The 25700-nt window shown below is 30.3% G+C and overlaps 3 protein-coding genes across 6 annotated transcripts; 2 read left to right on the forward strand and 1 right to left on the reverse strand.

Annotated features, from left to right (window-relative positions):
- Positions 1 to 1147: 1147 nt before the first annotated feature.
- LOC107936791 (uncharacterized) lies at positions 1148 to 4737 on the reverse strand. Of its 3 annotated transcripts, XM_041080305.1 has the most exons (7): positions 4064 to 4737; positions 3872 to 3884; positions 3576 to 3778; positions 3046 to 3351; positions 2662 to 2700; positions 1930 to 2005; positions 1698 to 1786 (listed from the first exon to the last, which is right to left on the reverse strand). In XM_041080305.1, exons 1-6 carry the CDS (start codon positions 4601 to 4603, stop codon positions 1958 to 1960), a joined length of 1149 nt encoding a protein of 382 aa, XP_040936239.1. In that variant the 5' UTR covers positions 4604 to 4737; the 3' UTR covers positions 1698 to 1786; positions 1930 to 1957. The 3 variants fall into 3 exon arrangements, with proteins under 3 accessions (XP_016725048.1, XP_016725049.1, XP_040936239.1); XM_016869559.2 differs by lacking the exon at positions 1930 to 2005 and having other exon boundaries at positions 1148 to 1786; XM_016869560.2 differs by lacking the exons at positions 1930 to 2005; positions 2662 to 2700 and having other exon boundaries at positions 1148 to 1786.
- Positions 4738 to 5109: 372 nt separating this feature from the next.
- On the forward strand, positions 5110 to 15231 carry LOC107936762 (uncharacterized). Its single transcript, XM_016869525.2, has 11 exons — positions 5110 to 5326; positions 5516 to 5776; positions 7242 to 7586; positions 8864 to 9124; positions 10519 to 10551; positions 10934 to 11059; positions 12503 to 12790; positions 13350 to 13529; positions 13602 to 13628; positions 14080 to 14145; positions 14488 to 15231. Exons 2-11 carry the CDS (start codon positions 5525 to 5527, stop codon positions 14923 to 14925), a joined length of 2016 nt encoding a protein of 671 aa, XP_016725014.1. The 5' UTR covers positions 5110 to 5326; positions 5516 to 5524; the 3' UTR covers positions 14926 to 15231.
- A 4862-nt stretch (positions 15232 to 20093) lies between these two features.
- Positions 20094 to 25659, forward strand: LOC107936751 (uncharacterized). Of its 2 annotated transcripts, XM_041080306.1 has the most exons (9): positions 20094 to 20239; positions 20426 to 20766; positions 21897 to 22160; positions 22241 to 22279; positions 22685 to 22714; positions 22905 to 23526; positions 23942 to 24498; positions 24907 to 24961; positions 25513 to 25659. In XM_041080306.1, exons 2-6 carry the CDS (start codon positions 20437 to 20439, stop codon positions 23004 to 23006), a joined length of 765 nt encoding a protein of 254 aa, XP_040936240.1. In that variant the 5' UTR covers positions 20094 to 20239; positions 20426 to 20436; the 3' UTR covers positions 23007 to 23526; positions 23942 to 24498; positions 24907 to 24961; positions 25513 to 25659. The 2 variants fall into 2 exon arrangements, with proteins under 2 accessions (XP_040936240.1, XP_016725001.2); XM_016869512.2 differs by having other exon boundaries at positions 24907 to 25659.
- Positions 25660 to 25700: the final 41 nt, after the last annotated feature.

A 25700-nucleotide genomic window follows, 5' to 3' on the forward strand; every position in this document is an offset into this window, starting at 1 on the left:
AGAGAGCATTTACTCAAACACTTTGTGTGCGTCCCTTTCTGTTGTTCTTTATAAGCTTCTTTTGGCATAAGTTTGCTTCCGCTGTACGAGTTGGTGCCTTGGAGGAGTTCTTAAGGAATCCTCATTCGAGTAAAGGCTGACTTGGGCGAGTTTGGACGAGCAAATCGCCTAAGGCCGCACGGATTGTGAGACGAAAGGTCTAGCCCCGTGACACTAGGCTCAGATGTATCCTCTTCCTGTAATAATCTTTTATAACCACTCCTAACGGTGTACTCACCAGTTGCATCACCCCGCCAGACCAACTTATCTTTTGTGTAAATTTAGTAATGAGTTAATTTGTGACATAAATTCAATCAACGGGATTATTAATATAAAAAGACCAACCTATTTTTTGTGTAAATTCAGTATTAAGTTAATTTGTGACACAAATTCAATCAACAGGATTATTAATATAATAAAAATGTGGGTCAAAATTTTTGTGTAATAATATTAAAATATACAAAAAAAATAAACATTAATTAGACTGGTAAAGTTGAGGTTTTATGTTTCATAACGGTATAGGTTCAAACCTTCTCATTTATAATTTTTTTATTGATTTTATTTAAAATGTAAAAAATAAAATTACCATTAAAATATATAAAGGAAATTTAGTACTTCCTCCAATCGAGTTTGTGTTCAGAAGCTATCATTGTAAAAATGTAACAAAAAAAAAGAAAAAATATTGTAAAAACTATTTATTTTTTTTCAAAATTCATTAAAATATAAAAATTATGTAAAATTATTTAAAAGTCGTAAAATTTGTGAACACCATTAAAATCATTAAATAATTATTAGAAATTGTAAAAAATAATTTAAAATTTGTGAAAATTATAAGAGTTTTGAAAATTATAATAATTTTTACTATTTTTATTAAAAATAAAAATTAAAAAAATTCCAAAATAGCAAGAAATTATTACGCCACGAAAAAATAAAATTCAAACCTACTAATACTTTTACATTAATTCTGATATTGAATATTTTAATTCAAACTCAAATTTGAGCTTAGAAGTCATAATCAAACATAGATTAAATTAATTTCTTACGAAATCGACGAATTTAATCTTATACAGTATTTAATTTTAATTAATATATCAAATAAAATTTAAAATTTAAATTCAACTTATAATTTTTTTGATACTTAATTTCCCAGTTTAACAAAGCATTAATCTCAAATAAGATAAACTTCACACATACAACAAAGTAAATATAGATACCCGAAGTCAAGAACAAACACTTTAAAGCCAATATTTTTGTAGACTGCAGCAAGCCAGCAACAGCAACACAACCATTTGCTCTTGCGAAGCTACATTTTTACGGTCGATTTGGGCAGATTTTGAATAGTAAAATAGGCAAGCAAATTCTTCCTCAACAGATTATCAGCAAATCCTACCTGAAAACCATATTTCTTAGCATAATTAAGTGTCGCGCTCCACTTTTTCAAGGTACCCCAATCCAAATCCCCAACCGAAAAATCTTTCATCTCTTTGATCGCAGCGCAGAGCAGAACTTGAGTGGGGATATGAAAAACATCAGTAGTTTTTCCACGATCTTTTTCGATTTGGATTGCAATAGATTCGAGGTAGTCTGGAATTTTCCCCCAAGTCGTGTTCTTTAATGCCTGTTCCAAGCCTGAGAAATCTTTGCATTCCACTTGGTCGTTGCCTTTGTCATAAAGTTGGTTCTCCAAATCACGGAATTTAGATTGTACTCCTCCACGAGTTTTATCATCGGTTACAGTAACTTTTACCTTCCATAGTGGAGGGAGAAAAAAATAAAACAAACAAACATGATAAACTAAAACTAAAACAAACAAACATGAAAAACAAGTCATAAATTCAGAGCAATGAAATAAATTCTGTGCTTAACTCTGGAAACATGGATTTTGAATACCGTGTGAATTGTGAGAATGTTGTGTACATTAGGGTGTAATTGAGATATTGTTGCTCACAAGCTCCTCGAATTTAACCTGAAAAGAATTCGATTTCGAATTCGATTTGATAGTTGTCAAGCCGAGTTTAAACTTGACAGCTTGGGATATCAATTTCGAGTCGAATTTGAGGTTAGCAATACTTGACTCGAACGGTTCGTGAACCATTTCGAGCTTTTTCATATTTTCATATTATTAAATTACATTATTTCCCTTAATATATTATTAATTTTAAACTTAATTATTGAGCCGATATCGAACTCGAATAGCTCAATTATATCTCGAGTCAAGTATCAAGTTTCGAATTTTGAATCGAGCTCAGCTCGGCTCGATTACACCTCTATACATGACTACATAAAACTCAATTGAGATTTGATGTGTGGTTATGTATATGAAAGACATAAAAGAAACATGAGAGGGAGAAGCTAGGGTTAGTTTCGAGAAGTGCTTTTAAAAAATACTATAGAAAAGTGATTTTAATAAGTAATTTTGGAAAGTTTGATTTAAAATTTAAGTGTTTAATATTGCTGTTCAAAAGTACTCTTGATAACTAAAAAAAATTGCTTTTACTTTTGAGTTGAAAAACACTTCTGACTCCAAAAGTTAGCTTCAAAAGGGTCAAAAACACCTTCAAAAGGGTCAAAAACACTTTTGAGAAGTAATGCTATACAAAGCCTTATTAGTGATGATATTACCTTTGTATAACTAAGTTGCCTTGCTTTTTCTTTCAAGTCCTGAAAAATCAAGTTAAAAAAATTAAATTACAGATTTAGATCATGAAATTAAACCTGACTTTTCATTTAAGTCCTGAAAAATCAAGTTAAAAAAATTAAATTAGAGATTTAGACCATGAAATTAAACTTAGTAAATAAATTCTAATAATTTACCTACCTCTGATCGTTGTGGATCAAGTTTTAAAAGTCTTAAATTTGAGATTTAGATCATGAAATTAAACTTAATAAATAAATTCTAATAATTTACGTACCTCTGATCATTGTGGATCAAGTTTTAAAAAATTTAAATTAGAGATTTAGATCATGAAAGTAAACTTAGTAAATAAATTCTAATAATTTACGTACCTTTGATCGTTGTGGATCAAGTTTTTCAATCGTCTCTCCTATTAGAAGCAGCCGCCACTTCGCCTTGGCTTCTGCTAATACAGCATCCTTGCACTTGCGGTCAGTTTCTTGGATCACTTGGATAATCACTAGGAGATCAGATTGTATTGGCCATTGCATTTTCATTTGGTTGCGATGGCAGAGAATTTGTTTAGAAGCTTTCGTTTTCCCGATGTTAGTGGCTTTCAGCACATTTTTCGTTTTAGTGCTCAGCAGCATCTCCACCATCCGTTCCCACTTGCATCTCGAATTTGTTATCTTGCCATTCTTTTGACACAAAACAGGTATTAAGAGACAATCTACAGCATTGTCAATGCAAGGATTTTTGGACTAGACAGGGACCATTTTGGAAAAAAATCCAGATTTTGAGGCTCAGTTTATTAAACCAACTCAACACAAACAAATTTTCAAAATAAACAATTTACAGCCCTACTTGCAGATTTATTAAAATAAATTGAATATGAATTAGTAAGTTCGATTAAGAGACTTACATTATTTATCCCTCTTTCAGTTGGATCATCGTAAAATTTTGCTCTTATTTGTTTCCGGTACTGGATGTCCCTCTGTTTCTTTTTTCGTTCTGTTTCTTGTCTCAAGTCATCGGAAACAAATTTCAGATTTCTTTTCTTGCTTCCATTCGACATAGACTGATGCACCGGATCTGCCATGCCATAACCCATCTTCTTGTACGGATCTGAGAAATTTAACTCAGATTTCCCAATTCAGAACAACAGAAGAAATATAAAGAAGGATGTGATAGCGAATTAGTAGAATTAGGAGTACTTACAGGTTTCGTGTATCTATATCGGTGAAGAGAAGACAGAGAAAAGAACGCCGCCACCGAAGAGTTAAGCAGAAGAAACAAAGGAATTCGTTGGTTAGAGAAAGCTTAACTTTATTTCGAGATTTTGAATAGAATTTAATGATCTTAATTTGACAACCCATTTTGAGATTGAAAGTAAACTGATTTGAGACGTACCTTTTCCATCGTCTTCATCCAATTCCAACAAACTGCTTGCGAAGGTGGGTCAAAGAGCATGTATTCTAAATATTCTTTAAGCTGTCCTCGGAAATCGTTCACGGATTGCTCTTCATCTTTATGCACAAAAAAGTTCCCTTGTTGCCTCGTTCCAGCCATGAAAGGGATTTTGAACTCACTTTCAAGAGAAGTTAACCTCTTCTTAATGGCCTGAATTCGAGCGCACATATCGGCAATAGCAAAACTGATTGGCCAACCGGAACAGAAAAGGTTTTCCCTCCAAACTTCGAAAGATAACTCCTCGAGCAAGTTCCTGGCATCGCAAAGTGCATCTTCCAGCTTTTTAAGCCAAGCTGTGAAATTGCTGGTCGCAGATCGCACTAAGGCGTCCAGAAGCTTAGCTTTGATTGCAGAGACGGCGTTTCTGATGTCGTCGAGGTCATCTTTGACATTCAACCACGGTTCAGTTTCAGGGAGAGTAAGGGAGCTGAATTTGCCTATGATCGAATAGGCCAAGTCCAACACAACTGCTTCCGCCATTGATGGTTCAAACTGAAATCAAGGCAAAAATTGTTTGATTATTGCAAGAGGAAGAAAGTGAAATTGTGAATCGAAGGAGATGAAACTTTAGGGTTGTAGAGACCGCCAAACAATACGATATAATAAAAGTAATGTCGGTAAATGAGAAACGGTCCCACCATGGACTTTTATATTTTCACGCGCGCGCATATTACAATGGCTTCTCGCGATGGGCGCGAGCATATTCAACTTCAACGAACTTTCTCGCGATAGGCGCGAGCATATTCAACTTCAACATAACTTTCTCGCGATGGGCGCGAGCATATTCAACTTTAACAATATTAATTGTTTTTATCCTTTACTGTCGAAATGAACTAAAATAGTCGTCCTAGAAAAATTGTAATGACTTTACCAAAAAGAAAATAATATTAAAAACATAAAGTGGTAAAAAAAACTTCTTCTTTTCTAATTCAAACCACTAAATACCGACCATTATTTTAAAAATACAGTCAAACCTTATTACCTAACCACACTGCGCACGCGTTTCCGTTTAAGCATATGGCCCCATATTTGCCTGCTAATTTTCCAGTAATCTTCTTGCGACAATTTTACATAGAGGAAGTTAAAATCTCGAGCTTTTCGTGATGGAACTTAGGCTTATTTTTAATCCCATCTCATTGAAAATTTTCTTAGTTTCTTCGGTTTACTCTCTCACACCCGACCTGCTCTCTCTTCTCTTCACTGGTAGATTTATTTATTCAATATCATGTCTTGCTTTCATTTTGCATCATTTCTTTACTTTGAGTTAATATCATTCCATATGGTTTTGTTTTGCTAATTTGTAAGAAAATTTTTATGCCTTTTACCTGCAAATCGTTTATGTTTTTTCTGTTCTTTTCGTTTCAATGATTTGATCTAATCTAAAATTTTCAGATCTCTACCATGACAAGCATCGTTAACATGTCATCCCCAGAAGTTATCCATGGAGGACTTGGAAACTTGCCACCGCATGAGAGTGCGCCACCAGAAACCAATCAGTACGTTAAGGAGGGAGATATCTTTGTTGAGGATTGTTTGATGCCGAGTGGAAACATGAACTTTCAAGGGAGAGAACTTGAGAGCTCCTTAATGCATAGTGCAGGCATAGGTGTGAACAACTCGATGCCGAGTGCAAGCAACCCTAATCCTAATATGGTATGCATAATATTTTGTTTAATTTAACGATGATTTGTCATATTATTATTTATTGATGGTGTATGAAATTTATATATCGACGGTACATAAAAAATTATTATTTGTAATAATTCTCTTTTCTGATGCACTAAATTTATTTTTAAATATTATAAAAATCAAATTTCTAACTATGTTACTTGAATATCAAATATAAAAACTTATGCCTAACATATACGTGTTCAATTTTTCTAAATTTTTTAATGCATTTAGAAGAATTTGGGAGGCCATATTTGATACCTATATGTATTGCTACATTATTTTTAATTCGCAGTATAATCATAATTTCTTTTTCACTATAGTTGTGTTTTTAGACTTAGCAATACGGGTTTATGTATCTTTTAAGTTTTCTTTTGTTTTTCTTTATTTTAATGTTGGACTTGCCCTTCTTGCATCTTTCCGGTTAAATTTTAAGATAACATCGTGGAGACGTTAAAGAAGTAGGTATGATATATATATATAATGCATTGGACATCAGCTGACCCAAGTAGCATTTGAGAACAACCGACCAAAAAAATCTGAGAACATTATTTAGGTTTCAAAAAATTTTATTATTTCTAGTTGAGTTTTAGTTCGATTAGTATTGATATTATTGCTGATGTAGGTTCGAGTACACTAAAACGTGTTTATTCTCTTATTTAGGGCTTGGAGTAGAGTTATTGATAATTCTAAGCATTATATATATCCATAAAACCTTGTTTAAACCTCCAAATCCCAAAACTAAATAGAAACTTTTTATTTTTGAAAATTTTCGAAATTTAAACCCTCAAAAATTAACTTACGAAACAAAATCTCTTCTACTATTAGGATCACTAGGCATTTGTTGTGCTTGTCCAAGAGATATTCATCGGCCGAGTCGAACAAAGGTCTGGTCCCAAACAAATTTCAAACCCAAGTTTGTTTTCAAGTCAGCTCGGCCTGTCCAAAATAATCTGTTTTGCTATTTAAAAATTAATAAAATTTAAAAAATATATATTTTAGGTGATAATTTATATATTCTATTAATGAACATAATCATCTTGCAATATGCATAATCTATGATTATTTATTAGATCGATCCATGAATTTGTTGAATAAGTGTTGGTAATGAATTTACCTTTTAAGTGCATCAGATTAAATCTAAACTACAACATATTTATGATCATATAAGTACCATTCTCATAATTTATGGTTTTTTATGTCTATTGTTTCAGCTTTCTTCAGCATATCGAGGGCTTAATATTGTTGATCAAAATCTTGAATTTACTAATTCAATAATATCATATCTTGCTTTCATTTTTGCATAATTTCTTTACTTTAAGTCAATATCATTTCATATAGTTTTGTTTTGCTGATTTGAAAGAAGATTTTGATGCCATTAACCTGCAAATTGTTTGTGTTTTTTCTGTTATTTTCGTTTCAATGATTTGATCTAATCTAAATTTCTCAGATCTCTGCCATGACGAGCATCGTTAACATGTCATCCCCTGAAGTTATCCGTGGAGGACTTGGAAACTTTCCACCGCATGAGAATGTGCCACCAGAAACCAATCAGTACGTTAAAGAGGGAGATATCTTAGTTGAGGACTACTTGATGCCGAGTGGAAACATGAACTTTCAAGGGAGACAATTTGAGAGCTCCTTAATGTTGAATGGAGGCATAGGTGTGAGCAACTGGATGCCGAGTGGAAACATGAACTTTCAAGGGAGAGAACTTGAGAGCTCCTTAATGTCGAGTGCAGGCATAGGTGTGAACAACTCAATGCCAAGTGCAAGCAACCCTGTTCCTAATATGGTATGTATAATTTTTTTTGTTTAATTTAATGATAATATGTTATGCTATTATTTATTGATGATATATGAAATTTATATATTGACGGTACATAAAAAATTATTACTTATAATAATTCTCTTTTCTGATACACTAGATTTATTTTTATACATTACAAAAGTCAAAATTTTAATTATCTTACTTGAATATCAAATATAAAAACTTATACCCAACATATACATGTTCAAATTTTCTAAATTTTTTAATGCATTTAGAAGAATTGGGAAGGTCATATTAAAATGCCTATATGTATTGTTACATTACTTTTAAGTCACATTATAATCACAATTTCTTTTTCACTATCGTTGTGCTTTTAGACTTACCAATATGGTTCATGTATCTTTAAGTTTTCTTTTGTTTATGTCCCATGTCATTCTTGGACTTCCCTTCTTGCATCTTTCCGGTTAAATTTTAGAATAACATTGTGGAGACATTAAAGAAGCAGGTATGATATATATATATGTATATATAATGCATTGGACATCAGCTGACCCCAAGTAGCATTTGAGAACAACTGACCAAAAAAATATGGTAACATTATTCAGGTTTCAAAAAATTTTATTATTGCTAATTGAGTTTTAGTTCGGTTAGTATTGATATTATTGTTGATGTGGGTTCGAGCGCAGTAAAATACATTTATCTTCTTCTTTAGGGGTTGGAGTTATGGGTAGTTTTAAGCATTTGTTATATTTGTCCTAGAGGTATTCATGGACAGGGTCGGGCAGAGATTTAGTCTAAAAAAAATTTCAAACCCAAGTTTGTTTTCGAGTCAGCTCGGCCTGTCCAAAATAATCTGTTTTACTATTTAAAAATTAATAAAATTTTAAATATATATTTTTATGATAATTTATATATTTTATTAATGAACATAATCATTTTGCAATATCTATCATCTATGATTATTTATTAGGTCCACGAATTTGTTGAATATGTGTTGTAATGAATTTGCCTTTTTAAGTACATCGTATAAATACCATTCTGATCATTCATGGTTTTCTATGTTTGTTGTTTCAGCTTTCTTCAGCATATTCAGAGCTTAATATTGTTGATCAAAATCTTGAATTTACTAATTTAATATCGTATCTTGCTTTGATTTTGCATAATTTCTTTACTTTGAGTCAGTCAATATCATTCCATTTGGTTTTGTTTTCTGATTTGAAAGAAGATTTTGATGCCGTTAACCTGCAAATTGTTTGTGTTTTTCTGTTTTTTTGGTTTCAAATCTAATCAAAATTTCTCAGCTCTCTGCCATGACGAGCATAGTTAAGATGTCACCACATAAAGTTATCCGTGGAGGACTTGGAAACTTTCCACAGCATGAGAGTGTGCCACCAGAAACCAATCAGCACGTTAAACAGGGAGATTTCTTAGTTGAGGACTGCTTGATGCCGAGTGGAAACATGAACTTCCAAGGGAGAGAACTTGAGAGCTCCTTAATGTCGAGCGCAGGCATAGGTGTGAACAACTCGATGCCAAGTGCAAGCAACCCTGTTCCTAATATGGTATGCATACATTTTTTTGTTTAATTTAATAATAATGTGTTATACTATTATTTACTGATGATACATGAAATTTATATATCGACGGTACATAAAAAAATTATTACTTATAATAGTTCTCTTTTTTGATGCACTAGATTTATTTTTAGAGGTTACAAAAGTCAAATTTTTAACTATGTTATTTGAATATCAAATATAAAAACTTATACCTAACATATACGTGTTCAGTTTTTCTAAATTTTTAATGCATTTAGAAGAATTTGGAACGCCATATTTGATATTGCTACATTATTTTTAAGTCATATTATAATCATAATTTCTTTTTCACTATACTTGTGTTTTTAGACTTAGCAATATGGGTTAGTTTTCCTTTCTTTTTCTTAAACTTAATGTCTCATGTCATTCTTGAACTAGTCCTTCTTGCATCTTTCTGGTTAAATTTTTTCCTGCTGTTTACTGCTACTATGTTGTTGTCTTGTTATTATTATGTCGTTGTGCAAAATTTTGTTGAAGAAGTGCCAAATCAATTGAAATCTCCACCTACAGTTGACACTTGCTACAATATACTTTTCTTGTATGTCATCAATCTCACAAGCAAAATTTGTAGCAACAAAATCTCACGAAATGACTCGTGATTTCACTATGTCGAATCTTGAACCATAGCTTTGATATTAGTTGTTGGAATAAATGATTGAAACGTTATGAACACAAACTACAAAAATAGATATACTCATTCAAGACATTATATAACATTGTTTGACCTCACTAGCTGACATATAGAATCCCAAAAGTTGCACGGATAAAACTACAAGCCATCCTCACAATATCCCATATAAGAATGTCTTTTTTTGTTTAATTTGATGATAATGTATAGTGTTATTATTTACTGATGTTCTATGATAATCATATATATAAATGCCATTCTCATAATTTATAGTTTTACTTCAGCATATTGGGGGCTTCATATTGTTGATCAAAATCTTGAATTTACTAATTTAATATCATAACTTGCTTAATACATTGCATTACATGCTCTCTCTTTTCTTCACTGCAGTAAAAGAACGTAAGGTTGACTTTACTAATTCAATATCTTCACTGCAGTAGAAGAACGTATGGTTGGCTTTTCTAATTCAATATCATATCTTGCTTTGATTTTGCATAATTTCTTTACTTTGAGTCATTATCGTTCCATATGTTTTTGTTTTACTGATTTGAAAGAAGATTTTGATGCCGTTATGTTTTTCTGTTCTTTTCGTTTCAATGATTTGATTTAATCTAAATTTCACCTATAGTACTGGAGACACGAACTTTCAAGAGATAGAGGTTAAATTTTTACAAATTTAATTACTCAATTTAAGTCTCCAATCTAACTTTAACTTTTTAATTTGGATTTTCAGACCTCAACAAGAGCTGGGAACCATGATACTTTGGTACGCATAATTTTTTGTTTAATTTAATGATAATATGTCATATTATTATTTATTGATGCTTTTACGATAATCATATATATATAAATACCATTCTCATAATTTATGGTTTTTCTTCAGCATAGTCGGGGCTTAATATTGTTGATCAAAATCTTGAATTTACTAATTCAATATCATATCTTGCTTAATACATTTCATTACATGCTCTCTCTTTTCTTCACTGCAATGGAAGAATGTACAGTTGACTTTACTAATTCGATATCATATTTTGCTTTGATTTTGCATAATGTCTTTACTTGAGCCGATATGGTTTTGTTTTGTTGATTTCCCGTTGATTTGCAAACCGTTTGTGTTTTTTTTTTGTGATCTAATCTAAATTTTACAGACTCATGCCTCAATGATGAACACTGCTAACATGCCATTTACACGACATGGAGTGACACCAGCAACCAATTCGATGAATTTTCAAGGGGGAGGGTTCTCAATTGAAAAACTTAAGCCTCATATGATGGTATGCATACTTTTTTGTTTAATTTAATGATATGTGTCATGTTATTATTTATTGATAATGCATGAAGTTTATATATAGATGATACATAAAAAAATATTACTTATAATAATTCTCTTTTCTGATGCACTAGATTTTTTTTAAACTATGTTACTTGAATATCAAATATAAAAACTTATGCCTAACATATACATGTTCAATTTTTCTAAAATTTTTAAAGCATTTAGAAGAATTTGGAAGACCATATTTGCTGCCTACATTATTTTTAAGTCACATTATAATCATAATTCCTTTTTCACTACAGTTGTGATTTTAGACTTAGCAACATGGGTTCATGTATCTTTATCTTTTATAAGTTTTCTTTTCTTTTTCTTTATCTTAATGTCTCATGTCATTTTTGAACTTGCTCTTCGTGCATCTTTCCGGTTAAATATTTTCTTCCTGCTGTTTACTGCTATTATACTGTTGTTTTGTTATGCAAAATTTTTGTTCTTTAATCTAAAAAACATTGTTGAAGAAGTGCCAAATCAATTGAATTCTCCACCTTGTTACAAACATATACTTTTCTTGTATGTCTTCAAACTCACAAGCCAAATTTGCAACAACAAATTCTCACGAAATGGCTCATGATTTCACTATGTTGAGTCTTGAACCATAGTTTTGATATTAGTTGTAGGAATTAATGGTTGAAACGTTATCAACACAAACTAAAAAGAAAAAATTAGATATACTCATTAAAGACATTATATAACATTGTTTGACCTCACTAGCTTATATTGCACAGATAAAACTACAAACCATCCTCACAAAAGATCCCATAAGAATGTCATTTTCCTTCGGCTACTTACTTTTATAAGCTAAACCCTATAGTCTATTTATAAGACTATTACTTGTCCACCAAGAAACATTTTTCATTAAGATTTTTACTTATTAATAATACCTATTTCATTAACGAACAAAATCATCGTGCAATATCCATTATCTATGATTATTTATTAGACCCATGAATTTGTTGAGTATATGTTAGTAATGACATCACATTAAATCTCAATTAATACATATGTTAAGTTTTTTTGCTAATTTTCTATGAATCTTCTTGTTTTTCAAATTTACAGAGAGGTAGTTAAAATCTAAAGCTTTCCGTGAAGGGAGTTGGTCTTATTTTAAATTCCATCTCAATTCCTTCGTTTATTCAGTTTTACTCTTCGACACTTGACCCTTCTCTCTCTTTTCTTCACTGTAGTAGAAGTACGTATTGTTGAATTTATTGATTCAGTATCATATCTTGTTTTGATTTTGCATAATTTATTTACTTTGAATCAATATCCTTCCATATGGTTTTGTTTTGCTGATTTGAATGATGATTTTGATGCTACTAACCTGCAAATCGTTTATGTTTTTCTATTCTTTTCGTTTTAATGATTTACTTTAATCTAAATTTCTCAGATTGGTGCCAAGATGAGCATCGCTAGCACTTCATCCCATGAAGCTATCTCTAAAGGACAAGTGAACTACTCGGATCAAGAGAGTGAAGGGTTGCTTAATCGTAACCGGATGAATGATTCAAGGCGGAGTATAGGTATTAAAAGAAGCTCGGAAGCTAGAGAAAAAGGCACAGAGGAACAATCACTAGAGCCGAAAAATAAAAAATTAACCCTCGAAGAGCTTGGAGAGAGAGATGGGAAGCAAATAAACAAGATAATGACAGATCGGCTTAACAGACAGATAGAGCAAGTAAATTCTCCTCATTGAATTTAATAATTATTGTTATTTATTTATTTTTATATATTGAAGGCAAAAATGCCACTAGCAACTACTAGCACGGATTGGACTCTGCATTATAAGTTATGCTTCTTTTAGGTTAGTTTATTATTGAAAAGTATTGTGATAAAATGCTTTACAAAAATGTTTTTAAAAAATTGAATAGTGTTATGATTTTTGTTAAAAATGTTTTCAGAAATATAAAACATTTATTTTAAAGGTGATTTTGTAAAATATAAGATTCAATGAGGAGATAAAAAAATAGTTTCATTTAAAAGAATTTTTTCAAAAATCAAAAGCTAAAAATTTTCACTTTGCGGCTTGTTTACCTTTTTTTTTTAAGTTTGAAATCATGGTTTGGGTTGAGAAGTTTTTTCAATAGTAAACAAAATAACTAAAGTCTAAGAATGATTTTTACTTTCAGAGTCGACAATATATCATATTAGATGATTTAAAAAATCATTGTATCTACAATGTAAATATGTTTGTTTCTTTTAACACCTATTTTGTTTGTATATTTTGGGAAAGGAAGGACAAAAAGTCAGATATGGAATTAGTGCACACCAAGAAATGGCCACTGAAAGAGGATGTCCAAGTCATTAGGCAGGAGTGCAAAAAAATAGCTAAAACCTGTGATTTAAATACAAATGAGGCGAAGCAAAAATTGCTCGGGGAAGCAAAAAATTTGGAGATAACACAGAAAGCACGTGAGGTATGTTAAACTTTTTCAAATTTAATTACTCAGTCTAAGTCTCCACTCTAACTTTTTAATTTGGTTTTTCAGGACTTTGGGAACCCTTCCACTAATATGGTATGTATGATTTTTTATTTAATTTAATATTGACTTGTCATATTATTACTTATTGATACAGCATGAAATTTATGTATTAAAGGGAGAAATTATTTAATAGATTTTTCCCATCACATCATTTATGATCTTTTTTCTAATTATTTAATGATATTTCAGCAATTTTTTTTCATATCATTAAAACATCAATATTTTTTTTTATGCATTTAGAAGAATTTGGATGGCCATATTTCATACCTCTATGCATTGCTACATCATTTATAAGTCACATTATAATCATAATTTCTTTTTCACTATAGTTGTATTTTTAGACTTAGCAATAATACATTGGATATGAATTCATGTATGTTTATCTTTTTTTAAGTTTTCTTTTCTTTTTCTTTTTCTTTTTCTTTATCTTGATGTCTCATGTCATTTTTGATCATGCTCTTACATCTTTTTAATTAAATTTCAGGATCACATCGTGAAAAATTTAAGTTTATATTTCGATGGTCAATTCATTGAGGCAGTAAAGAAAAAGGTATGATATGTACGTTAGCTGACCCAAGTAGTATTTGAGAACAACCAACCAAAAAAATTTGGAAACATTGTTTAGGTTTCAAAAATTTTTATTCTAGTTATAAGGTTATTACTTGATCATCAAGAAACCTTGTTCATTTATATTTTTACTTATTAATAATACTTATTTCATTAATCAACATAATCATCTTGCAATATCCATCATCTATGATTATTTATCAGATCCATGAATTTGTTAAATACGTGTTGGTAATGAATTTGTCTTTTTAAGTACATCACATTACATATGTATAATCATATACATACCATTCTCATAATTTATGGTTTTCTATGTTTGTTTCAGTTTTCTCCAGATCTTGGTAATGGCCGGTCTGCCAGGTCCCCACCTGTACACTCTGCTTTTATTGTTTTGGAAAACCAAGTTTATGACCAAGGCAACAAGCAAGTGGAGCCAGAAGATTTCCAAGGTTTACCAGAAGAGTTGAAGAAACTTCGTTGGGGGGAAATTCCAAGCTACCTTCAACCTATTGCGAGCCAAATCGTAAAGGATTTTGCAAAAGTTGAGTTTCGCCATACTACGGCTCTAGTTCTGTTTTGTGCTGCAGTAAAAGAGATGGAAGATTTTCCAGCTGAAAAATTGGACTTGGATACATTGAAGAAGTGGGGGGCAACACTTAAAAAGGCCAAGGAAGTTGGTTTTCAGGTGGGATTTGCTGATGATTTGTTAAGGAAGAATTTGCTTGCCTACTTTGCTTACACACAAATTCTTGGAGGAAGCTAAAAAAAGGAGGTTGGAGAAATCAAAAGTGGCTCAGCTCTCATTGTTGAGAATCAAAGGGTGTTTTGCATTCGCAGCAAAATACACAGAACTTATTTGATTTGATGCACTTTGGGTTTCAATATTTACTTTTCTCTATTTAAACTATTTGGTTTTGGGTTAAAACAAAAAAAAAAAAAAAACACTATGGTTTTGGGTGTTTTGCATGGACTTGGTGTTTTGCAATCATTTATATTATATGATTTTTGAGACATTGATATATTTCATCACCATGTACTATATATATATGAAATTGTGTTAATTATTTTATCTAGTTTATTAAGTATCAGATTTGAGTGTGAGTGTCGAATATAAATATATATCCAATATGATATACTTAATTTTTTAAAATTTTTTACATTAAAAGATCCTTAAATGCCATATCCACTTATCTGTGTGACAGATACGGGTACTTCATTTATTACTTAATTTTCTTAGTTATTTTTTTAGTACTTAATTTTCCAATTTATTAAATATAGTATTAGTTTCAAATACGACAAACTTCACATAGAAAAGTAAATATAGCATTTTATTGTGTTATAATAATGTATTTATAGGTATTTTATGTTCATATAATTTTTAATAGATTAATAATAATTTATATTATATAGAATATGAGACATGGCATATGATATCTAATATTGTCTATATTTGAATTATGTATTGTTTAATTGTGGCTTTTGTCCTTCTATTATGTTTATATTCAATATTTAATCATTCTAGTTTAATTTAGTCCTATACTTTTTCAATGTTATCAGTAGCAAAAATTTGACATTGTTAATTGTTGCATTAAAGTGATGCCATGATTTTTTTTTATAAGTCTTTTACAATAAATATAATTCTTATAACATTATTATTGCAATAGTTAATAGTGTTATCAGATTAGATGAGTTTAGATGCATTAAGGCAACCTATGCATAAGCAATAAGATTGGATTCAAACGCAGATGTAGAGGTAAGAATTAAAAAATTACTATTAAAGCATTAAATTATTTCATATTTATGAAGTTACTAAAAGTAAGGGTAAATTTTATTGATAGTCACTCAATTATTAGTAAATTTAATTTTGGTTGTTCAATTATGAAAAGTTACAAAATGGTCTTTCAATTATTAGTAAATTTATTTTTTTTGGTCACTTAACTATGAAAAGTTACAAAATATCACCCAACTAGTGAATTTTTTCTTTTTTTTGGTGACAGTTAGCTAACGTAAAAATGAAAATACCCAAAAATCCAAGATAGTTTTTTTTTTTGGCAAAAAAATCCAAAATAGTTGGGTAACTAAAAAGTGGACAAATAGTCATTGTACGTTATATGAAAGAGTAAATTGGTTCTTCTATTAAAAGTTTCATTCATTTCTATTGTTAAAAATTAATTCATATACGTCAACATGATGTACACGTGGGATGTCACGTGTCACTATTTAGTTATTTTGTTAGTCATGTTAGCTTTTAACAATAGAAATGAGTGAATTTTTTAATAGAAAAAAGTAATTTACTCTTTGATCTAATATACATGGATTAATATATTTATTTTTTGAGTAGGGGCAAAATGCAATCTAACAAATTTTGGTATAGGCTATCAATCCACACACAAAAGCAGGAATAGGAAACTTTTGGTATACCATATTAGCCAATGATTTCCACCAGAAATATTGGTACCACATTAGAAATTTTGATGTAGTGTTACAAATTTTGGGTGAATTACAAGAGGAAAACAAAGCTCTAATAACAAAGTTACTAGCGCGATTCAACCCAAAATATATAAGACAGTGAACATCCTAATTATCAGGTCAACTAACAAAATCCTCGATATCTTGATTCAACAGTAATAAGCCTTTGACATTTTGGAAAAAGCTAAAAGAACAAATATAGAAAACAATAAATTGTGAGAATGATGTCCGTTGACCCGTTTGTGTCCCCCTGGATCTGCATGTTTTTGTTGGAAGGCATTCCATTGTCCTTCAAACATGTGATTTGGTCCTTAATTCAGTTTTAATTAATATAATTTGATTCTGATTTAATTTTAATTTAGTCTATTTCACTTATTCAGATATTTTGTGTGTGTATATTTGGTGAAACGAGGAAAGCCTCTAATTTTGTTCTCAACTGTCTCGACCAAATCAAATCACATGAATAGCTCGTGCAATCTAATGCTCGAGACATTATGAAAAAGTACCAAGAAATTAAGAATGAACATGAGGACGACAAATTAACAGAAGATGAGGCGAAGCGAAGATTATTCGAATTAATAGAGAAGCTTAAGAAACTAGAACAACAACTATCAAAAGAGGTATATCAATGTTTGAAACTCAAAGAAAATGCTAAGTTTGATTTCAAGATCTCACATTTTTGGTTTTTTTCAGGACTTGGATAAAGTAAGGGAACTTGATCCAACCTTTGTTAAAAATATGGTATATGCACACTTCTTATTAATATTAACCTATCCCCTTGGCTAGATGGGAAAATTTTCTTTTACGCCCTCTCATTAACTAAAACATTAAATTTAAGTCTTTTTAGCCTTTTAATTAAATGGAATAATTTCTTTTTTGGCCCTATGAAAAGTTAATAATTTAATCTAAGCTTTTTTAACATTGGCCCTTCCAGAATTTTATAATTTTGTCTCGACCCTTAACGAAATTTCTGACTTCTTCCCTGCTTGTTTACATCTTGATCATTTATTTATGGCTCAATTAAATAAATTTTATGAACTCATCACGAAGACTCTAGATTGGTAGGTAGAGGTGTTCATAGGTCAGGTCAGGCTTAGATATGATATTAAAACAATTTATTCTTTCCCAAGCTTGGCCAGACGCTAAATATGGGCTTAGAATTTTGTTCAAATCTACCACTATTTTAAACAAGTCTAATTTTTTTTTACCCAAATCCTCCTAAATTCTGGGTAAGTAACCCGATTCATGAAGTTTATGAACGATTTCTCCAAATAGCAATTGATAACTTGAATTCCGAAAATAGTATAACTTCTTAATGTAATTATTTTCCAAATCTAAGAATTTATTATTTGGTTGTTTAGTAATGGACTTGAGATTTCATTTTTTTTTTAGTTTCACTCTTATGGAAAATTAGTATTACAACTAAACTTATTTATTTGAAGAATCAAGTTTATGACAAAAACCACAACAACAAAGTGGAGTTCAAAGATTTCCAAGGCTTAGAACAAGCATTAAACAATGGGGGAAATTCCGGACTACCTTGAACCTATTACAACATGTATCGAAAATTTTTGAAGAAAATAAAGTTACTAAGATATTCAAAATCGAAACTCGAATTCTGGTTTGCGAAATTAAGTTACCGAAACGTAAATTTACTAATAGACGTAAAAGATAAGCAGCGATAATAGTTGTTTGATACTGAGTTTGTTGAGATGGAAAGTGTCTAAGCAGGTGCAGAGCTGGCACTAACCCCTTTAAAATAGAAAATTTAACTTTTAACTCCTTTATAATTAATAAAATTTTATATTAATATCTGATAAATTTATACTTTAGCCCTCAAAATGATAAAAAATTGATTTAATCATTTAAAAATTGTAAAGATATAAGCTATTCAAATGGTAAAATTATATTTTTGATATCGTAAAAATATACACTTTAATTATGCTTCCTCTCAAAAAAAAATATTGGTGTGTCTAAGATTGATGTATTTGAAAATGGCATGAAGTTTGTAACAGTAATCAGGCATATTTTGCATTTAATTTTTTTAATAATATTAACAGTTAAACTTAAATTTTTAATAATTTTTTACACTATTGATAATCTAAAATAGATACAATTGGATAGAATTTTTTATACAAAAAAGTGTGAAAATTAGAAATAAATAAGAGCTACTTATCACTTAATGAATAATATTTTCAATTAATTCAAATCAATTTTATTTTTTTTAATATTGAAAATTCAAATCAATTTTATTTATTTTAATATTATATTATCCTATAAAAACTTTAAGTTTAAAATTTGATGTTAATTTAGAATAAGATGAAATATTTAAGAATTAAGGATAAAATTTAGAATATATTTTTTTATGATTTAAATTCATATTTATCAAACAATCTAATTATATTCCATAATTAATTTTAAATAGAATATCAAATAAATTTTATAATTTAAATCTAATATTTAATTTTTCTAACACTTATTTCGTCATCTTATTAAACAACACTTAAATTCTTAAAAATAAAAATATAATATCTAAATTTTAAATTTACAAAAAAATTGTCATCATATTTGAAAAGAAATTCATTATCAAAAAGCATAAAAACAGCCGTTAGAGGGGAGTTTGGAAACCACTATGGCGAGGAAAGTTCGTCATTTGTCTTTTAGTCGGCATGATTCCGGATTTCACGCGTCGGGATGCAAACGTGCTGCCATAAGATTCCATTTCGAAGAGAGGATACCATAAAGAGAATAAGGGTAAATTACATTAATGTCACATAAAGAGAATAAGGGTAAATTACATTAATGTCACTCAACTATTAATAAATTTAATTTTGATCACATAACTATAAAAAGTTACAAAATAATTATCTAACTATTCAATTTTTTTCTTTTTTGGTCACCGGTAGGCTAAGGTGAAAATAAAAATACCCAAAAATTCTAGATAGTTGGGTGACTAAAAATAGACAAATTAGTCATTGTATGTCAAATTAAAAAATAAATTGATTCTTCTATTAAAATTTTTATTTATTTCTACTGTTAAAAATTAGTTCATGTATGTCAACATGAAATACACATGGCACTTCATGAGTCACTGTTTAGTTATTTTGTCAACCATGCCAACTTTTAGTAATAGAAAAATATCAAATTACACAATATATACATGTTGAAGGTTAATTTTTTTAGAATAAAGACACAATGTATAAATATTAAGAGTTAAAGTTTCTATGATACCAATTTTAGTAGTTGCTAAGTTAACTTTCCGTTAATAATTTAACGGCCGGTGATCAAAAAGGAAAAAAATCAAATAAGTAAGTGACCATTTGGTATCTTTTCATAAATTTACCCTTTAATAACGATACCGGATCTAATAATACAATAAAAATGATTCCACGAAGAGGGAACAAGCAACAGAAAGATAATGCGTTGGATCAAAGAGGGTGGGGGCCGTTTTGCTTCCCTGTTTCCAGCGTTTTTTTGTCACTTTATTTGAATAAAAAAAAACATAACAAACACAGTATCCAATGACCCACCTGGCCTTCTATAATTAGACCCCCTCCAATGAGTACTCTTCGGCAGGCAGGCGACACTTTCTCTCTTCTTCTCTAACAGTAAGTACTACTAAGTTTACTTGTTCATTAAATCTCTTGCTTTGATTTTCCTGAATTTCTTGAGAAAATTTTGTTTCATATAATGTTGCTTCAATGATTTGCTTCTTCTTAATTTATATCTGAATTTTCGATTTTATTGTTTCTTTATTCAACGATTTCTTCTGATCCAAGTTAAAATTTTCCCAGATCTGTGCAAGATGAGCAACGGTTACAGTTTTTGCAATGACGAAGATTGGGGTCCTTATTATCTCGATGATCTGATGCACGAAGTCGCGAACGTACCATCATTGTTGGTCGAAGGGTTCAACTCGTCGATGCCGAATGGAAGCAAAAAAAGAAACCGGGATTTAGATCCCGGTAACTCACAAGAAGCTAATGGAAAAGTCGGGAAGAAACAACGCCGGTGTCCGGGAACCTTTTATAACGGTGAATCATTAACTTCCCGGCAACAAGAACGTTTGAAAGGGAAAACCGTGGCGGGAATGGCGAAGGTTTACAAGGATCGAATTAGCAGGCGGATAAAAAACGTAAGTCTTTTAAATAAACTCACATTATTATTATGGGAAAATTCCATAAAAGGTCACTAAACTATTAGTAAATATATCTTTTGGTCACTTAACTCTAAAAAGTTACAAAATAGTCAATAAACTATTTGAAAGTTATCATTTAAGTCATTGGAATGTTAAAATCAACACTTGTACCAACCAAAATCTCTCATTTCCTTTATCTTTTACAGTATAGTTTTTTTTATGATATGACTTTAAATATTACAAATCTGTAAACCAAAATCGAAATAGTTTTCTTCTCTGATCTTTGATTTAAGGTATGTTTTTCTACTCGTTTATGGGTACTGATTTGTCATACCAATCGTTAAATGGTCGCTTAAAGCTCGCTAGTTGACCTTTAAGAAAAAAACTTAACACCCTAGTAACTTAAATATAACTTTTGAATAGTTTAGTGACTTAAATGAAAACATTCAAACGATTTAGTGACCATTTTGTAACAATTTAAAATTGAGAGACCAAAATGTAAACTTACTAATAGTTTAGTGAACTTTTGTGCAATTTACCCTATTGTTATTCACTTTATATATATTACGGGTAAATTTGAAAAAAGAAACTGTTTTTGAAAGTTAATTAGGGATTTAAGCAGTTTTTATTTCTAGGGAAATAAACCAAATTTGGAGACAAACGTGTTTTAATTTGGAGAGAAACAACGTGTTTAAAAACGCCTTTTACAAAATGTGTTTTTTTAAACAACTTAACACATTTGCTTTTTTTTTTTATTTTGTTAGATAGATAGATTTTAACATTTTATTTTCTGAGTCTCGGGTTTAAATTTTTTATTTTTTATTTAATGTTGTTTTAAATTTTTTAAAAAATTTTAATTAATAATTACTTTTTTAAAAATAATAAATTTGGGTAAAACAACCTAAATCCCTAATTAACTTTTAAAAAGGGCCTTTTTTCTAATTTAACGTATATAAAACATCTAATAAGGTGGTTTTTTTTCCTAGGAGAAAAGGTGAGGATGATCTTCACTCGGAAGAGAATAATACTTTATAATAGATGCAGTTTGAAAACCTTTCTATCAACAATACGTATGCATTGTTTCTTAATTCTTATCACTTGCTTTCTGTATATTTGGTAAAATGAAGGACACGAAAGCAGACATGGAAGTTATTATAAGGATAGTTTGTAACATGATGGCCATTAATGCCTCTCATCTCTTACCACGAGTTTTCGGCTCCCTCGAGCAAATCAAAACGCAATGGCCAATTCGACCTGACCTCCAACACATAAAGCAAAAGATTCAAGAAATCGAGAGCAACTACAAGGACGACAGTTTAACCGACGAGGCAAAACGAAGATTAGTTGAAGTAGGAGATGAGTTGGAGAGATTAGATCAAGAACGGCTACAGGTACGCTCATTTTTACGAATTTGATTACTTAGTTTCTATATTCCAAGTCTCCAATATAACTTTGTAGTTTGATTTTTCAGGATTCGACAAAAGCAGAAAACCTTGATGCAGTCTTCACGGTATGTATATTCAACAGAAGCTATTTTCAGCTATATTACTCAAATTTAGGTGTGAGTTTCAAATATATACTCGAATTTAGGTGTGAGTGTCAAATATAACTTCATATTCAACATATTTTGGATGATCAAATTTAATACTTTTATCTAAATATATAAATCAATAATATCTTTCCTCATTGCTAGACTTCTTTTCAGACCTAACAAAAATTCATTTTCAACTATTTTACTGTATTTCATATGTATTGGATGTGGGTTTATATCTAATATAGGTATGTTTTTTTTCTTGTAGAATCTTTCTAAGCAATATATATGTGTTTGAAACTATAAACATGAAAAAAAATAATACATATCTTACTTCGTCAAGTTATTTGTTTCGATTATTTATTTTTATTTCTCTTATTTCAGGAGTTTAGCATGGGAACTCTACAAAAAGAGGTACGATATACATGCATACATACATATGTGCATGCATAGATTGCATATGATTCATGTTTTAAATATAATGCATATTATATGATAGAATATGTAAAAATGTAAAATTAAAATTCATGTTGTTTTATATTTTTCAAATACATATCACATCATTCTTATAAATTATAACCTTTTTTTTTTTTAATTGTTCTAGCTTTCTTCAGCATGTCTGTGGCTGATGTCGAAGAAACTACAGCAACTAATCATCTTATTATTGTTGATGAAGACCAAGATCAGCATCATGGAAGTTTGCTAACTCCTCAAGTGTTATACTCTAATTTTAGTTATCTGAAAAACCAACCTTATGACAAAAGGCAACTGTTATGCCACCTTCATATCACCTACGACCGCGGCCCCCCACACCATTGAGCACACTTTCATCATGAGCTGCCTCCACTAAAAGTGCTTGAGATTCTTCAACTGTGCAAGTCACCTGACATTCTCATGTCATCGATCTACAAGATTACATCACCGTCTCTACAAAGAGATAGGATGTGACCGTACCGCCAACAAGATACTTACACGTAACATCACCTATGTCTCATATATAAAGTTTCTCACCTAGAAGGAGGGATGATCCTCACTCCCTCTTTCTCTTCTCTCTCTTATTATCCTTCATCACATTATCACAACAGCTCTTCGCCTTTCATGCATGGGTGAAGCACCATTCACCTCTGTCAACTCTTCCCCTTGTTGATTCCTGATATCAACAACAGATTTTATAATTCAAGTTTTCCTGCTTCTCTAATCCTGCATAGCCTTTTGCCTTTAAAACAGTAAGTATTGTTGAATCTTCTTAAGCCCTAAGATATATATATGTGTGTGTTTAGCTACAATGCGTATCTTACTTGACTAAGTTGTGGAGAGTCTAAGAATTAGGAGGTATGATATGCATATACATAAATACATTTATATTTATACATTATTGCATTGCACATTAACTAGCTATTTAACATTTGGGAATTTGGACTTCAAAATATGATTTGGGTATTAAAAATAGTGCGTGTTATGTGATAGAATACATACAAATGTAACATTTATGATTTTTTTATACTCATGAATTTATTAAATGCCTGGTAGTAATGAATTTGAAATTCACTTTTTTTATGTAAATATCAACTTATATATAATCATACCCATATCATTCTCATGAATATGACTTGTTTTCTGTTCTTTTTTGTTTTGTTGCAGCTTTCTTCAACTTGGCCATGGCTTATTAGCGGCGTTCAAGATCAAGATCATGAAAGTTTAATAACTTGTGAGGAGTTGCAGTACTCTACTTTTAGTGAATTAGAAAACCAACTTTGTGACAAGGACAACAACGAAGTGGGTGTCACGGACTTCCATGGCTTAGAACAAGCATTGAACAAAATTGGCTGTCATAGAACACCAGACTACCTCAAACCTATTGCGACCCGAATCGAAAATGTTCGCGGAGAAGCTACTGATTTTTGCCATAACGGTATTCAAGTTCTCGTTTGTGCGGCAATCAAAGAGATGGAAGAGGTATCAATTAAGGAATTAAACTGGTACACATTGAAAAAATGGGCAGCGACACTCAACAAGGCTAAGGGACTTGGTTTTGAAGTGGGATTTGCTAACAATCTGTTGCAGAAGAATCTGTATTCCTACTTTTGTCACTCGAGGAATTTTGGACGAAACTGAAAAAAGGAAAAACAGGGTTTTGGAAATCAAAGGTGGCTGCTGAGCTCTCATGTTTTGCAGTTGCAGTTGCAGCAAAATCTTTGGTAAGTCACCATTAGAGTTGAGCTTTCTTGCATTTGAGCGTTTTATATTTACTTTTCTCTAAGACTATATGGTTTTTTTGGTATGAAATCGTGTGTTTGTATTGTGTTTTGCATCGTGTTATAATTGCATTTAGAATATTTCGTATTTTTATAATTTTTGATAGATTGATATATATTTTTGATAAGACGAGGATTTAAACTTATTCATAAGAAAAATAAACATTTCATCAATAAGTCACGACTTGAAGAGGATGAACACTCAATTAATAGATTACAAATTAATTCAAGTTGATAATTATTAGAATTATATAAATTCTAAGACATTGATATATATATATATATTGCTCATTATTAAGTTTGATTTCATGATCTAAATCTCCAATTTAACTTTTAAGCTTGGTTTTTCAGGACTTCAACAAAGCAAGGAACTTTGAAGCAATCTTCACTGCTAATAATATATATGGTATGCATATTTCTTATCATTCATATTAACCAACATAACAACATTTTTTATTATTAAGTCTATCTTTTAATCATTTAACTTTAAAATATTATAAAATAATTATTGAACTATTTGAAAGTTTTCATTTAAGTCACTAAATTGTTAAAATTGTCACTATATCGCTTTCTCTATTCACACCGCAGACATCAACAAAAGTTTTCCTTCCCATTTTCTTCTAAAATGTATACTTATTAATAGTTCAATGACCGTAGGCGTAATTTATCTTAAATCAAATTATAATTATTTCATCTTTCCCCATGCAATAGGCTTATTTTTTCCTTTACTTAGTAATCATTTTCAACTATATCATTTGAATTTGAGTTTGAACATCATATACACATTCATGCTCAATACACTCTTACACATATTGAATGATCATATTCAATACTTTTATTTGAATATGTTTTGATACATTATTCATTTATAAATCACTTTATAATTACAATTTCTTTCCTCAATCAGAATATTTGACCTAGCAAAAAGTCATTCACAATTATGTTATATGATTTTAGATCTAAGCATCGGATACGAATCCGTAACACAGGCATGGTTCTGGATGTTATTTCTGCCCTTTCTTTTACTAGAGACGGGTTTCTTTGTCCAACTCGATTATATTATGAGCATCCAAACTTTATATGCTATTCAATAATGTCTTCTCATATTGAAGTAAACAACTTGTATTGTTCTCAAGGGCAAAATT

This window comes from Gossypium hirsutum, chromosome A11, assembly GCF_007990345.1.
Source record: "Gossypium hirsutum isolate 1008001.06 chromosome A11, Gossypium_hirsutum_v2.1, whole genome shotgun sequence".
NCBI lineage: Eukaryota > Viridiplantae > Streptophyta > Magnoliopsida > Malvales > Malvaceae > Gossypium > Gossypium hirsutum.

What these genes read in the sequence shown, in the direction of transcription:
- LOC107936791 (XM_016869559.2), bottom strand. Translation starts at nt 4,603, where the DNA reads ATGGCGGAAGCAGTTGTGTTGGACTTGGCCTATTCGATCATAGGCAAA. An exon ending in CTGAAAGAGGGATAAATAAT is followed by an intron (nt 3,352 to 3,575) that starts GTAAGTCTCTTA and finishes TTGTGTCAAAAG; the next exon opens with AATGGCAAGATAACAAATTC. An exon ending in GGCAACTTAGTTATACAAAG is followed by an intron (nt 1,787 to 2,661) that starts GTAATATCATCA and finishes CCACTATGGAAG; the next exon opens with GTAAAAGTTACTGTAACCGA.
- LOC107936762 (XM_016869525.2), top strand. Translation starts at nt 5,525, where the DNA reads ATGACAAGCATCGTTAACATGTCATCCCCAGAAGTTATCCATGGAGGA. An exon ending in GCAACCCTGTTCCTAATATG is followed by an intron (nt 7,587 to 8,863) that starts GTATGTATAATT and finishes AAAATTTCTCAG; the next exon opens with CTCTCTGCCATGACGAGCAT. An exon ending in CTGGGAACCATGATACTTTG is followed by an intron (nt 10,552 to 10,933) that starts GTACGCATAATT and finishes TAAATTTTACAG; the next exon opens with ACTCATGCCTCAATGATGAA.
- LOC107936751 (XM_016869512.2), top strand. Translation starts at nt 20,437, where the DNA reads ATGAGCAACGGTTACAGTTTTTGCAATGACGAAGATTGGGGTCCTTAT. An exon ending in TTAGCAGGCGGATAAAAAAC is followed by an intron (nt 20,767 to 21,896) that starts GTAAGTCTTTTA and finishes GGTAAAATGAAG; the next exon opens with GACACGAAAGCAGACATGGA. An exon ending in ACCTTGATGCAGTCTTCACG is followed by an intron (nt 22,280 to 22,684) that starts GTATGTATATTC and finishes CTCTTATTTCAG; the next exon opens with GAGTTTAGCATGGGAACTCT.